Source organism: Pan paniscus, chromosome 13 (assembly GCF_029289425.2).
Source record: "Pan paniscus chromosome 13, NHGRI_mPanPan1-v2.0_pri, whole genome shotgun sequence".
Classification (NCBI taxonomy): domain Eukaryota; kingdom Metazoa; phylum Chordata; class Mammalia; order Primates; family Hominidae; genus Pan; species Pan paniscus.
The window spans coordinates 54847835-54862337 of NC_073262.2; the positions used below are offsets into that span (position 1 = coordinate 54847835).

At 42.3% G+C, this 14503-nt stretch overlaps 1 protein-coding gene and 1 long non-coding RNA gene across 4 annotated transcripts in view; one reads left to right on the forward strand and one right to left on the reverse strand.

Moving 5' to 3' along the window:
• STAM2 (signal transducing adaptor molecule 2) overlaps positions 1-12459 on the reverse strand; it is a 59338-nt gene extending 46879 nt beyond the window's left edge. The window contains exon 1 of one of the 3 annotated variants that reach the window (XM_003832725.6): positions 12169-12459. In XM_003832725.6, coding sequence (XP_003832773.2) covers positions 12169-12208 — 40 coding nt within the window. In that variant the 5' untranslated portion in view covers positions 12209-12459. The remainder of the gene's footprint in view (positions 1-12168) is intronic. The other 2 variants (XM_034954284.3, XM_034954285.3) reach the window with 2 other exon arrangements.
• Positions 12460-12540: 81 nt separating this feature from the next.
• LOC117979387 (uncharacterized) overlaps positions 12541-14503 on the forward strand; it is a 50477-nt gene continuing 48514 nt past the window's right edge. The window contains exon 1 of the long non-coding RNA XR_004670170.3: positions 12541-13123. This is a non-coding gene — a long non-coding RNA (uncharacterized LOC117979387). The remainder of the gene's footprint in view (positions 13124-14503) is intronic.

Consider the following 14503-nt stretch of genomic DNA (forward strand, 5'->3'; position numbering starts at 1 on the left):
AGACGTGTGTTTGAATAATAAGAAATCTGATTGTAAAACACGTGTGTTTGAACAATATGAAATCGGTGCACCTTAAAAAAGAACAGAATAACAGCGATTTTAGGGAACAAGGGAAGATAACCATAAGATCTGACTGCCTGCGGGGTAGGGCAAAAAGAGCCATATTTTTCTTCTTGCAGAGAGTCTATAAACAGATGTGCAAGTAGGAGAGATATTGCTAAATTCTTCTTCTAGCAAGGAATACTAAATATTAAGACCCTAGGAAAAGAATTGCATTCCTGGGAAGAGGTCTATAAACGGCCGCTCTGAGAGTGTGTGTCTTATGCGGTTGAGATAAGGACTGAAATACGCCCTGGTCTCCTGCAGTACCCTCAGGCTTACTAGGATTGGGAAACTCCAGCCTGGTAAATTTTGGTCAGACTGGTTCTCTGCTCTTGAACTCTGTTTTCTGTTAAGATGTTTATCAAGACAATATGTGCACAGCTGAACATAGGCCCTCATCAGTAATTCTAATTCTGCCCTTTGCCTTGTGATCTTTGCTTTGCCCTTTGCCTTGTTATCTTTATTGGCCTCAGAAGCATGTGATCTTTATGACCTATTCCCTGTTCGTACACCCCCTCCCCTTTTGAAATCCTTAATAAAAACTTGCTGATTTTGCGGCTCTGGTGGGGCATTACGGACCTACGGCCCGTAATGACCTGGTGGCCCAGCTGTAAAATTCTTCTCTTTGTACTATTTCTCTTTATTTCTCAGACTGGCCAACACTTAGGAAAAATAGAACCTATGTTGAAATATTGGGGGTGGGTTCCCCGATAATACATATCTTAAACACACTGAATAGGAAACATGCAAATTCAACTCTCGTTTACAAGCAAAGAATCAGGCAGAATGTCATGATTAACTTTTTTTTTTTTTTTTTTGAGATGCAGTTTCACTCTTGTTGCCCAGGCTGGAGTGCAATGGCACGATCTTGGCTCAATGCAAACCTCTGCCTCCCGAGTTCAAACGACTCTCCTGCCTCAGCCTCTTGAGTAGCCGGGATTACAGGCATGCGCCACCACGCCGGGCTAATTTTGTATTTTTAGTAGGGACAGGGTTTTTCCATGTTGGTCAGGCTGGTCTCAAATTCCCGACCTCAGGTGATCTGCCCACCTTGGCCTCCCAAACTGCTGGGATTAAAAGTGTGAGCCACTGCGCCCAGCTGATTAACTCCATTTACTAAACCATATAATAATACAATATATTTAAGAGCTGCTTCCTCTGATGGAATACAGATCAGTCATTGCCATTCTATTCATTTCTCATGTCACCACCAACATTTCTGGGGCGACTAGGAGGAGTTGAGAGAATTGAGCATAAGGGGAGCCAGGACGAAAAGAAGGGGGAAAAACACATAAAAATTACCTTTTACTGTCCTTTAATATTTTAAACCATCTATTAAAAAGGCAAAAATCCTGGGGCCAGCCTTTATTTTCCTACAAGTTCACTTTCTTCTTGGCTGTTATTTCCAAAATACCCTCTGTAATCCTGTTAGGTGAGAACCACGTCCCCCTAACTCCACAAAACGAGCACACTCATTTACATGCACCCTTACTCAGGAGACAGGGCAGAAGCATACATGTTATAATTTCCATTGTAATAGGCCTATTAGGAAGCATAATGTGCTAGACATTTTCTAGTGGCTGGGATAAAGGAAAAATGAGTCGGTCAGGCGCGGTGGCTCATGCCTGTAATCCCAGCACTTTGGGAGGCCGAGGCGGGCAGATCATGAGGTCAGGAGATCAAGACGAGCCTGGCTAACACAGCGAAACCTCGTCTCTATTAAAAAAAAAATACAAAAAATTATCTGGGCATGGTGGCATGCACCTGTAGTCCCAACTCCTCAGGAGGCTGTGGCAGGAGAATTGCTTGAACCCAGGAGGCAGAGGTTGCAGTGAGCCGAGATAGCGCCACTGCACTCCAGCCTGGGCAACAGAACGAGACTCTGTCTCAAAAAAAAAAAGTCTCCAAGGCAGCCACTAACATGCCAAAAAGTTACAGATAGAGAATCAAAAGCAAACAGGCCAGGCAGATGATTACATTACCTCTGCAGACTGAGAAAACCATTACGCACACTCTGTATGCACCTGTGGAGTACTGTCAGGCTTCAGGGGGGTGGCGCGGGATACACATCACCAATAAAACAACGAGGACCTGCCTTGCCTACATCCATCTCTGAAGCTTTCTTACTAGCTTATAAGCTTTGGAGTAGTTCACCTCCATTCTGACTCAAACCCAAATCCATGTTCTCATCTGTCAAATGGAGATTAAAATAGCTGCCGTGCTTAAAAGAGTTGTGAAAATTAAGTGAAAAGAAAAATGGACAAAATATTTACACAAGTAGTACTTTGAAAAAGAGAACATTCATTTAGCAAATAAATATATTTAAACGTGCCCAAAATCAAGAGTTATCAAGTAAATGCATATTAAAACTACAATGAAGGCCGGGCACAGTGGCTTATGCCTGTAATTCCAGCACTTCGGGAGGTCAAGGCGGGCGGATCACATAAGGCCAGGAGTTGCAGACCAGCCTGGCCAACACAGCGAAACTCTGTCTCTACTGAAAATACAAAAACTAGCCAGGCATGGTGGTGCACATCTGTAGTCCCAGATTGAACCTGGGAGGTGGAGGGTGCAGTGAGCCCAGATCACGCCACTGCATTCCAGGCTGGGGGACAGAGCAAGGCTCTGTCTCAAAAACAACAACAACAACGACAAAGCCCACAATGACATATCCACTAGAATAGCTAAAAATTTTAAGACTATATCATCATGTACTGACAAATTTCTGACATAAAACTGGAGTAATATGACAAAATGAAAAATCAAGGCAGGGGAAGAAGAGAAGTGGTCAGATTCAGAGACAAAAAACAACCAAGTAGGAAAAAAATAACAAGAGATAAAGAAATGATATATCCTTAAGTTTTATTTTGATATCTGGGTGATAGATGGTTAGAACTGATAGTTGTCAAGTAACCAGAGTTTGATATCCTACCCTACATACATATATACACAGCCTATTCTTAACACCTATAAGCAGGTGGCCACTTCAGAATGTCAATAATTTTCAGGGGACAATGGCCATTCCCAGATATCTGCCACAATGACCTTCTTAGGTTCAATCTCTCCATTAAATATAAAGGTTTATTCATTATCAGGTAACTTAACGGAACCTAATAAGGTATTAATGTTTGAAAAAAAAAAGTTCTTCCCCTTCAACCCTCCACCTCAAGGACTTAGTACTGCTGGGGACAAACCAAAACACTGCACATGCTAGATTTCTTTAAGCAGATCTTTTTTTAGAAGAGAAGGTTAAGATAATTCATCCCATGACAAATGAAAGTAAAAGCTGCTGCTCCAGATAAGAATAAAAAAAACTTTTAGTACAAATGAGAAGTAAAATTCTGAGTCACTACAATTCTCATATTGCAAATGAAAATAAGCAAGTGCTTACTAAGGGTACGTTTACCGACCAAGAAAATAGTTTGCGAGTTTTCAGATACAATAACAATTTCACTGAATAACAGATTTTTCATCCAACTGCTATCATTTAAAAATTACACTAAATATGAGGGAGACTGTACATAATAAAAAATTTTAAATCCTTCATCATTTCCCTTCATGCTTTTTTAAAATATGAGATTAAACACAGTTCTGAGCTTGCATTAAAAGTCAGTAAGAACTGGAACTACTTCACAAGACACTTCATTTTCAACATTTCTTAACTGGAGGAAACTAAAGAAAGGCCTCCCTGAATGCAACAGAGATCGCCATAACAGGTCTCCATGGTGAAGAACTGTAAATGTTCCACAAGGTGCTATAGGGACAGAGAAGTGCTTGTCCTTTAAGCATAGCAGCCACAGACCCATTAAGAAAATAACGCTAAAGGAAGTCTAAAAGCTGTGAGCAACACTTACTACACCAAAAAAGATAGCAGATGCCAATAAGTCAATGTGAAACTTAATCCTGAAAAACAAAGGATGAGGGAAAAGAATGTTTCAACAATACCAAAATGCCTCAGGAACTAATATCCTTCTCACCCATGGTGTTGGACAAATATTGCCAATTAGCTGATATTTTTATAACAGGAAAAAGACTGTAAGCAAAAACACTTTTAAAAACTTTGTAACTTAGGCCAGGCATGGTGGCTCACTCCTATAATCCCAGCACTTTGGGAGGCCGAGGCAGGAGAATCACTTGAGGTCAGGAGTCCAAGACCAGCCTGGACAACATGGTGAAACCTCATTTCTAGAAAAAAAAAAAAATAAATAAATAATTAAAAATTAGCCAGGCATGGTGGTGGGTGCCTGTAATCCCAGCTACTCAGGAGGCTGAGGTAGGAGAATTGCTTGAACCCAGGAGACAGAGGCTGCAGTGAGCTGAGATTGTACCACTGCACTTCAGCCTGGGCGACTGAGTGAGGCTGTGTCTCAAAAAAGAAGAAAAAATAAAATAAAATAAAAGCTTTTTAACTTAAGACAAAATGAAAAATCAAGGAAGGGGAGAAGAAAAGTGGTCAGATTAAAGGACAATAGACAACCAAGGAGGAAAAAAATAACAAGAGATAAAGAAATGATATATCCTTAAGTTTCATTTTGATACCTGGGTAATAGGTGGTTAGAACCATCACTTGTCAAGTAACCAGAGTTTGATATCCTACCCTACATACTTATATACAAGGCCTATTTTTTTTTTCTTTTGAGATGGAGTCTCGCTCTGTCGTCCAGGCTGGAGTGCAGTGGCGCGATCTTGGCTCACTGCAACCTCTGCCTCCCGGGTTCAAGTGATTCTCCTGCCTCAGCCTCCCGAGTAGCTGGGATTACAGGCATGCACCACATGTCCAGCTAATTTTTGTATTTTTAGTAAAGATGGGGTGTCACCATGTTGGTCAGGCTGGTCTTGAACTCCTGACCTTGTAATCCGCCCACCTCGACCTCCCAAAGTGCTGGGATTATAGGCATGAGCCACCACGCCCAGCCACAAGGCCTATTACACGCAACACCTCTGAGGTCCTTTATTTAAACAAAAGCCATGCTAGAGACACATCCACCTAACTACACTGCTATAGTATTATGTTGTATATTCACTGGCAGAAAATCATTCTCTTCTTGACTTACTTACAAATTATACATAAGCTTATCATTAAATGTTATTAAGGAATAAAAATATATTTTAAACCATCAATATCAGCTGATGTGAAACAAAAATAAAATTATAATGTCTTTTCTCTTACATCCTAAAAACCTACAAGAAATTCCCTTGTATAATGATTTTAACCAATCTGTCATATAATCCATTTGAAATGCCCAAAATAGCTAAGACAATTATAAAACAGTGGGGAAAAAACAGACAATTCAATCCATAGTGATTAGACAATTGATTATTGTCTATTGTCAACTGGTTATCCAATTCAATTCCTCCGCAGACCTTATACAAAAATTAATTCCTGGTGGATCAAAGACCTAAATGTGAAAATCAAAATTTAGTAAAACTTGCAGAAGAAAATATGAAAATATCTGTATAACCTCAGGGTGGAGAATGGTTTCTTTTCTTTACTACAGGTGTGAGCCACCACACTCAGCCCTGAAGCCTTTCTTAAGAAAAATAAAATTAAGGGAGAATGACAAATATCACTAAATGAAAACCCACATTTTCTTTACAATAAAAGACACCAGAAACAAACAGAACTAGAATACAGATTTGTAACATACATACCCAACTAAAGATTAGTAAGAAATGTATCTGGAACTCTAAAAATCAATTTTGTTTTATTTTTTGGTGTTGGTTTTTGGTTTCGTTTTTTTGTTTTGTTTGGGAGACAGGATCTGGCTCTGTCACCCAGGCTGGAGTGCAGTGACGCAATCATGGCTCACTGCAGCCTCAACCTCCCTAGCTCAAGCCATCCTCCCACCTCCATCTCCCGAGTAGCTCGGACTACAGGTGCACGCCACCATGCTCAGCTAATTTTTGTATTTTTTGTAGAGATGGGGTTTCATCATGTTGCCCTGACTGATCTCGAACTCCTGAGATCAAGCAATCCACCAAGTGTTTGGATTGCAGGTGTGAGTCACTGCACCCTGCCATCAATTTTAAAAAAGTAACCCAACAGAATAATAAAAGTAATGAGCAGGCAATTTATAGAAAAAGAAAACAGAATGATGAAGAAACATATGAAAAAATGCTCATCTTCACTGGCAATGAAGTAGAAATAGAAAATGAAATGAAAACAATGTCTTACTTCATATTCATCAGATAGGCATAAATTAGAAAATCTGACAATGCTCAGCATTAGTGAGGATGTGGAACAACAGGAATTTCACTGCTGACAGGAGGGAAATCAACAAACACTTGGAAGGGCAACTTTGCAAGAGCTACACTTTTTTTTTTTTTTTTTTTGAGATGGAGTCTCACTCTGTTGCCCCAGCTGGAGTGCAGTGGCACAATCTCCGCCTCCCAGGTTCAAGTGATTCTTCTACCTCAGCCTCCCGAGTAGCTGAGATGACAGGCATTCACCACCACACTCAGCTAAGTTTTGTATTTTCAGTAGAGACAGGTTTCATCATGTTGGCCAGGCTGGTCTCAAACTCCTGACCTCAGAAGATTTGTCCACCTCAGCCTCCCAAACTGCTGGGATTACAGGCATGAGCCACCACACCAGGCCAAGAGCTACACTTCTACTGAAGAATTCCCCTTCAAGACGACAACCTTTAAGAATTTTGCACTCCACTGGGCACGGTGGCTCATATCTGTAATCTCAGCACTTTGGGAGGCCAAGACGGGCGGATCACGAGGTCAGGAGTTCGAGACCAGCCTGGCCAACATGTGAAACCCCGTCTCTACTAAAAATACAAAAAAAAATTACCTGGGCATGGTAGCAGGCGTCTGTAATCCCAGCTACTTGGGAGGCTGAGGCAGGAAAATCATTTGAACCTGGGAGATGGAGGTTGCAGTGAGCTGAGATGGCGCCATTGCACTCCAGCCTGGGTGACAGGGCAAGACTCCGTCTCAAAAAAAAAAAAAAGAATCTTGCACCCATAAACACAAGAAAACTTAGATAAAAACTTTCAATACAGAGCTGTCTGTAGGTGCAAGAAATTGAAAACAAAGTCATGTTCGTCAATAGGACAACAGATAATGCATATTCATATAGTAGTATAGTATCACACAGCCATTAAAATTTATAACCTAGAGCTACAAACATCAACATGAATAACTCTCACGAAGAAATGCTGAATGGGCCAGGCACGGTGGCTCACGCCTGTAATCCCAGCACTTTGGGAGGCCAAGGCAGGCAGATCACCTAAGGTCAGGAGTTCGAGACTGGCCTGGCCAACATGGCGAAATCCCATCTCTGCTAAAAAATGCAAAATTAGCCGAGCATGGTGGTGCGCACCTGTAACCCCAGCTACTTGGGAGGCTGAGGCACAAGAATTGCTTGAACCTGGGAAGCAGAGGTTGCAGTGAGCTGAGATTACACCACTGCACTCCAGCCTGGGCGACAGAGCAAGACTCCGTCTCAAAAAAGAAGAAATGCTGGATGACAAAAGTTGCAGAATGACAAAAAGACACCATTTTTAAGAAGTTTAAAAACATCCAAACAATATATAGTATATTTGTAAGTGTAGTATTATACTATTAAAGAGAATTTCTATCTATTTATAGAGTGTTTAACTCGGAGAAAGGAGGAAGAATGGGATCAGGTAGCTGCTAAAAATACTAAAGTATTTCATTGCATCTTGAATGTTCCTTTCTTAAAAAAAAAGAATCAAGTATATCAAAATATTAGCACTTGACATAATTGCCTGGCAGGAATGGGAGTTCATATTTTGTATTTTATGCTGAAAATATTTCATAGTTTAAAAAGCTACAAAATATATTAGAAAAAAACTGGCTGTTAAGTCTACTATTCTTATTCAAAACCAAAAAACTTTTTAAAAAAATTTTTACTTTTTTACAAAGATTTTAACTTATTGTACAAAGAGTGGCCCAGTTAAGTAAATGTTATAAATTTGTGCGTATGTTATGAATTTATATTATTCTTATGCTATCAATATCTATTTTTATATTGGTTTTTCTTATAAAATTTCACTGGAGAAAAGGACTGCATGACTGCATTTCACTGGAGAAAGTCCCAAGCTACTTCCTGGTCAACTTCTTCTAACACAGCAAAAGTCAAAAACACAGCAATACACACATTAAAATGTCACTTGGAAATGTATTCTCTTAAAAGCTAACAATTCAAACCGCTGCGTCCACAGAGTTTTGTAGAGGTAGAATTTGAGCTCAGCTTTGTGGGACACAAGCGTATCTTTAAAGGAAATACCAAGGTTGAAAAGAGCAAACATTTAGCAATGAATGGTAAATAGCACAGAGGCAGAAAACTGGCAAGAAAGATTGCCTGGCTTGAGTAAAGGGAAAAAAGATATGCAAACAAGAACCGGAGTTAAGGCTTAGAACAGACAAGTCATGACTTGGAAATCAATGAATAAGGAAATGACATCTTCTCTGTTAACACTAACCACTGTGGCCCCGTCCCCCATGTTTCACTTTCCCCTTGGAATTCTACAAGAATGGCTACTCCAACCAGGCTCTACCTCAAGATCCCTGTACCCCTCTAACACTTGAGGCCCAGCTGGGGAGAAGAGGTGGGACCTAAGGATATTTTCTTTTTTCCCCTCAGAACACATCAAAGAAATCTTATTAAACAAAACAAAAAATGAATCTAGATAAAATGTTTAAAGAGTTCTAATACTACCAAATCTAGTATATCCTTCAGGGCTTGTAGGTTCTGATGCCAAGAAAAGACAGGAATTTGCCAGAGTTCCCTACTTCCTAGCCTTTGGCCTGCTTCCATTTGACAAGTCACATATCATCATCAATTCATGAGTGCCTTCCTAAGACATCTTGACCCATCCTTTTCTCAGCCCCTGAGAAAAGGATTCCTTCCTCATATGACTGTCAGAAAGACTGCTCAACCTCCTGCAAGACTCTTCACCTACCAAAAGAGATTAATCTTTAAAGGCCTTTAATCATAAAATGACCATATCATACATTAGCAAAAGGTGGTTACTTCCTGTTGGGAAAAGTGCTATCAGAGAAGGGGGGAAGGAGGCTGGGCACAGTGGCTCACGCCTGTAATCTCAACACTTTGGGAGGCCGAGGCGGGCAGATCACTTGAGGGCAGGAGTTCAAGACCAGCCTGGCCAATATGGTGAAACCTCCATCTCTATTAAAAATACAAAAAATTAGCCAGGTGTGGTGGTGCGCACCTGTAGTCCTAGCTACTCGGGAGGCTGAGGCAGGAAAATCGCTTGAACCCGGGAGGCGGGGTTGCAGTAAGCCAAGATCAGGCCACTTCATTCCAGCCTGAGAGACAGATTCGTCTCAAAAAAAAAAAAAAAGAAAGAAAAAGAAAAAAGAAAAGGTGGGAAGGAGAGGATAGTGTCAACACCTTTACAGAGAAAGCTCCTATCTGAAGGTCCTTGTCTTTTCTTCAGGGACTATGACTGTTTTAAATAAAAGAGGATTAAAGCTTCATGTATATTTGTAGTACTATACTTATCGTACTAAATTACAAGTCTTATGTCTCTATGTTTCCTCCATTAGATTGAGAGTTCCTTGAAGGCAGGAACTCACAGTCTATTTACTCATTTTGTGTCCATAGATTAACACAATGCTTGACACACAGTAATTATTCAATGTATGCCTGCTGAATGAAGAGTGAACAAAGGAATGACCAAAAAAAAAAAAGGTAACAAAAATCTGACTGAATCAAAGAGAACAAGTGAAAAAGACAATGACAATGTAAAGTAACATTTCCTGTAGACATCTCAAGTCAAATAATGACTTGCTTTGTGTGTGTGTGTGTGTCTGTGGGTGTATGTATATACACACATATATATACATATATATATATATATTTTTTTTTTTTTTTTTTTCGAGACAGAGTCTTGCTCTATCGCCAGGCTGGAGGGCAGTGGCGAGATATCGGCTCACTGCAACCTCCGCCTCCCGGGTTCAAGTGATTCTCCTGCCTCAGCCTCCCCAGTAGCAGGGACTACAGGCACGCGCCACCATGCCTGGCTAATTTTTTGTATTTTGGTAGAAACGGGGTTTCACCATGTTGGTCAGGCTGGTCTCAAACTCCCGACCTCCGGTGATTTGCCCGCCTCGGCCTCCCAAAGTGCTGGGATTACAGGCGTGAGCCGCTGCGCCTGACCCTTGCTTTGTATTAACGATTTGAAATGAAAAGTTTTAAGATATGAAAAACGTAATATATAATTTTTCTTCTATGATATACGTGCAAGTCCAATTTGAGCTCTTTAGTATTTCATTCTACTTTTTCTAATTCCATTCTCTTGTCCAGAAGTTACAGGAGGGCCTCAAATTCATTCTTTCACCCTTAAAATGCCTTTGGGGTTCTGAATTCAGTCATGCTTAAGCTAATACGTAACTACTTGAAGCTCTGGCTTATGGCACTTGCCATAAAATAATCTAGACACAGTTTTTTTGTTTGTTTGTTTGTTTTTTTAATCTCAACAGCAGTGCCTCCTTTACAACTGTAGGACTAAACTGTGATCCACTAAACCAATGCTGGGGCCTCGGGAGCCAGGCAGGGAAAGGTTTAGAACAGAACAGGCAGAGCAACTCTGCCTACTTGTACCAGAGAATTTTTCCATCAGAAAACAATGAACTTCCAAGAAAAATTTATATTGAAGAAAAGAATTCACGGTTTTTAAGTTTTAAAATCATTTGTCTAATTCTATTTTGCGCCTTGTTTTATTTCATTAGAACAGAATCAAAGTGTTCATAATAGCAATTTTTTAAAAGTACAGGTTGCACAAAGGTTGTATGATTCAAACAAAAGAATACTGCAATGAGGCGTTCCAAAAGGAAACAGTGAGCCTTAAGAGTGATGTTTCCCAGATTTACGCCAGTCACCTGTATTCATCCACCAAAAAAAAAGTTTAATGAAGTAAGGAACATACATATTTGAACTATTTACATATATTATTTGACTCAAACATGTTTTTTAAAATGGCTTAGGGGATTACACAACATACCAGAATAGGGCACTTTCTACAGTCTCCTAATAACCAAATGTTAACTATGAAACAGGGGAATTACTGCTGAGATGTGCAGTATTCTTCTGAATCTCCCCGCCCCAACCCCATTTCCAAGTTCTAAAAATTTACCTAGGGTTCTGTTAACTACTGCTACAAAAACAAACAAAAAACAAACCTGTAGTCCCAGCTACTCGGGAAGGGGAAACGGAGGTGGAGGCTGAGGTGGGAGGAATTCTAGTCGCACCTGGGCAACATAGTGAGACCCAGACTTTCGAGAATACATACATATATTTCTCAGTTTGTTTTAGTGTTACTCAAATTTCCTAAATAATTTCGTATATATCTTATCCATGTTTTTCTCATTCTATAGTCACTGAGAGACCAGCGCTTTATGACTGCAACAAGTAAAATACTTGTTGTTCTGGAGTGTTTTGAGACTGGAGATTTCCTTTTCATACTCTAAAACCGAACATCTCCTAGCACCCGCGCAATCTTTGCAATCCGGGGATGAAGAGCAACACCTTTACAATTGTAATAAATCTTAAAGCTACCCTATCAGGGATTGAATGCATGAGTAATATAAATAATGGGGAAGTAAGTTCTTCCTATTCAATGCGGTTGTCTAGGTGTCAAGTGTCTAGTGTTGGGCTTCTCTAGACAGTAGGATCTCCACTGCTGCATCATCTTCAGAAAACGATGGGGCAGAGACGGAGGTAACCAGCTGTCGAACGAGCAGGAAGTTTTTAATCACCAACTCCACAACTACTTAATCAGTCCAGTCTCCAGCGAGCCCTAGGCTCTTCCCAAATCCTACGCTTGGCAAGGAGAACGGCCCTTTGAGGGTCCCCAAACTCAGGCGGCAGGAAGCACTCCCCAGACCGCTAGCGACGCGCCGAGGTTGCCCCCAGAAAAATCCCAACGTCGAAGGAGCGGGCGGCACCGCCCCTCCCCTCCCTTCGCTTTGCTTCCTAGTCCCCGGAGTCGCTACCGCCCACTTTCTAGCCGGACAAACAGCAGTCCAGGGCCAGGCACACAGCAGTCCAGGACCGGGCACAGCACTCACCCACGTCTTGCTCGAAGGGGTTGGCGGTGAACAAAGGCATCTCGCCGGCGCCCGAGCCCTAGTCGCTGCTGTCCAGCTAACACTCAGCAACTGCTACCCGCCGGGTGACCCGCGGCCGCGGCTCCCTAGACCGCTCCGCTTCGGCCTCCGTCCCTGCACTTCCGCCACCGCACCTGCCCGGCTCTTGCCTGACAGGCCGGCTCGGAGTCCACCCTTCGATCCCGCGCTCCTGTCCCAACTTTTCTCCCGGGGCGAGATCCCTCCGACCATGGGCGTCCTCCCAAGGCCTTTGTCGCTGCCCCTGTCCCAGACTTTTGTAGGGGTCAGGCGGCCGCTACGGCCACCTTTCCAGTGCTAGGACCCCGGCTAGCCACGAAGCCGGGGACCTTCGGAGCCGGAAGTAGTCCCGCCTGGAACTGGACGACCCCGGAAGCTGCAGTGCTAGCGGCGGCGCGGCAGGGGGAGCGGTTACCCGTGGTTTTTCGCGTTGGACGACGGGCTCTGAGGGCCAAGTTCTTGTCACGAATTTAGTTTGTTTCAGAGCGGCAGGACTCGTAGCTAGAGAACGAGCACCCACGATGCGTACGCGTTACAGTCCTGTTTCCCTAGAAACGGAGCTGCCGGCGCGGAGGTGGCTTTGAGATTCTGCGAAAGACCTGACTGCTCTTCAACACTTATTGTGTTGCACCCTCCCAGGCGCCCAGTCCAAACCCCGTCAGAATAACCACCCGGGACAGCGGTGGTCGAAGTAACTACGCCTAACTTTTCGCTTTCCATCGTGTCCCCTCCATAAAAACACTGCTGGGCCCCCGGAATCCAGAGGCGAAGGAGGCACACTCCCTGCCTGAGACTTGCTGAGAGTTTTATAGGGGCAGTGCATAACGTACATGATGGTGTATGACGATTCGGATGGTAGTACGAGTCATAAACTCAAATTCCAACAGCATCCAGCCAGGTATTTAAATGAATGCAAAAGCCCAAGCACCCTTCCCACCCACATATTCTCTGTTCCTCTTAGAAAACTGTAGTAATGATTATGTTGCCCGTCTCTCTCCTCCTTATTAGATTATAAACTCCCTGATAAGTTTTGGTCACTACTATATCCCCAGCGTCTAAAACAGTGTCCCAAGTAATAGACGCTCAATACTTTTCGAATGAAGCTGTAACTTTCTAACTGAACAGTGCGTATCTAAAGATGTCAACTACTGGTAAATTGCAGCCATTTGTTGAAATGTGGGTCCTACTAGAGTTTGCAATTTTTCAATGACGTTTAAATGTTGAGAATTACTCCAACATTTTAAATAATGGATTAATCAAAACCATTTTACGAACTCTAGTATAAAGACCTGATGCTATAGAGAGCTCATACACATTCAGAAAGGTGGTTGCATTTTATAAAGTTAGGGGCACAAATGAGAAGGAATCGTGCAGAAGGGGCTGTTTTTCATAGAACGTTGAACCTAGGGATGTTCAAGATAAATTGGGAGGCCGGGCATGGTGGCTCACACATGTAATCCCAGCACTTTGGGAGGCCGAGGCGGGCAGACTGCTTGAGGCCAGGAGTTCAAGACCAGACTGGCTAACATGGCGAAAAACCGTCTCTACTAAAAATACAAAAATTAGCCAGGCATGGTGGCGCAAGCCTGTAATGCCAACTTCTTGGGAGGCTGAGGCACGAGAATCACTTGAGCCCAGGAGACAGAGGTTACAGTGAGCCAAGATCAGGCAACTGCACTCCAGCCTGGGCAACAGAGCAAGACTCTGTCTTGAAAAAAGAAAAAAAAAAGACTTAGAGATTTTTTGGACAGATAAAGACTTTTTGTCTAAGACTTAGTGTTGGAATGGAAAACAAGGCTGACTAGGTATAAGAGGAAACAGATTGACAAGAATTTTAAAGGGCAAGCTGGGAATTTTTTATTTTGATTAAGGCACTCAATAATTATTTAAGGATATTGGGTAGCAGAATAGTAAAAAAAAATTTTTTTTTGAGATGGAGTCTCACTCTGTTACCCAGACTGGAGTGCAGTGGCGCAATTTGGGCTCACTGCAAGCTCCGCCTCCTGGGTTCACACCATTCTCCTGCCTCAGGAGAATGGCCCAAACTGGCCATAAACAAAATCTCTGCAGCACTGTGACATGTTCGTGATGGCCATAATGCCCACGCTGGAAGGTTGTGGGTTTACTGGAATGAGGGCAAGGAACCCCTGGCCCTTCCAGGGCGGAAAACTGCTTAAAGGCCTTCTTATGCCACAAACAATAGCATGAGTGATCTGTGCCTTAAGGACATGCTCCTGCTGCAGTTAACTAGCCCAACCTATTCCTTTAATTCGGCCCA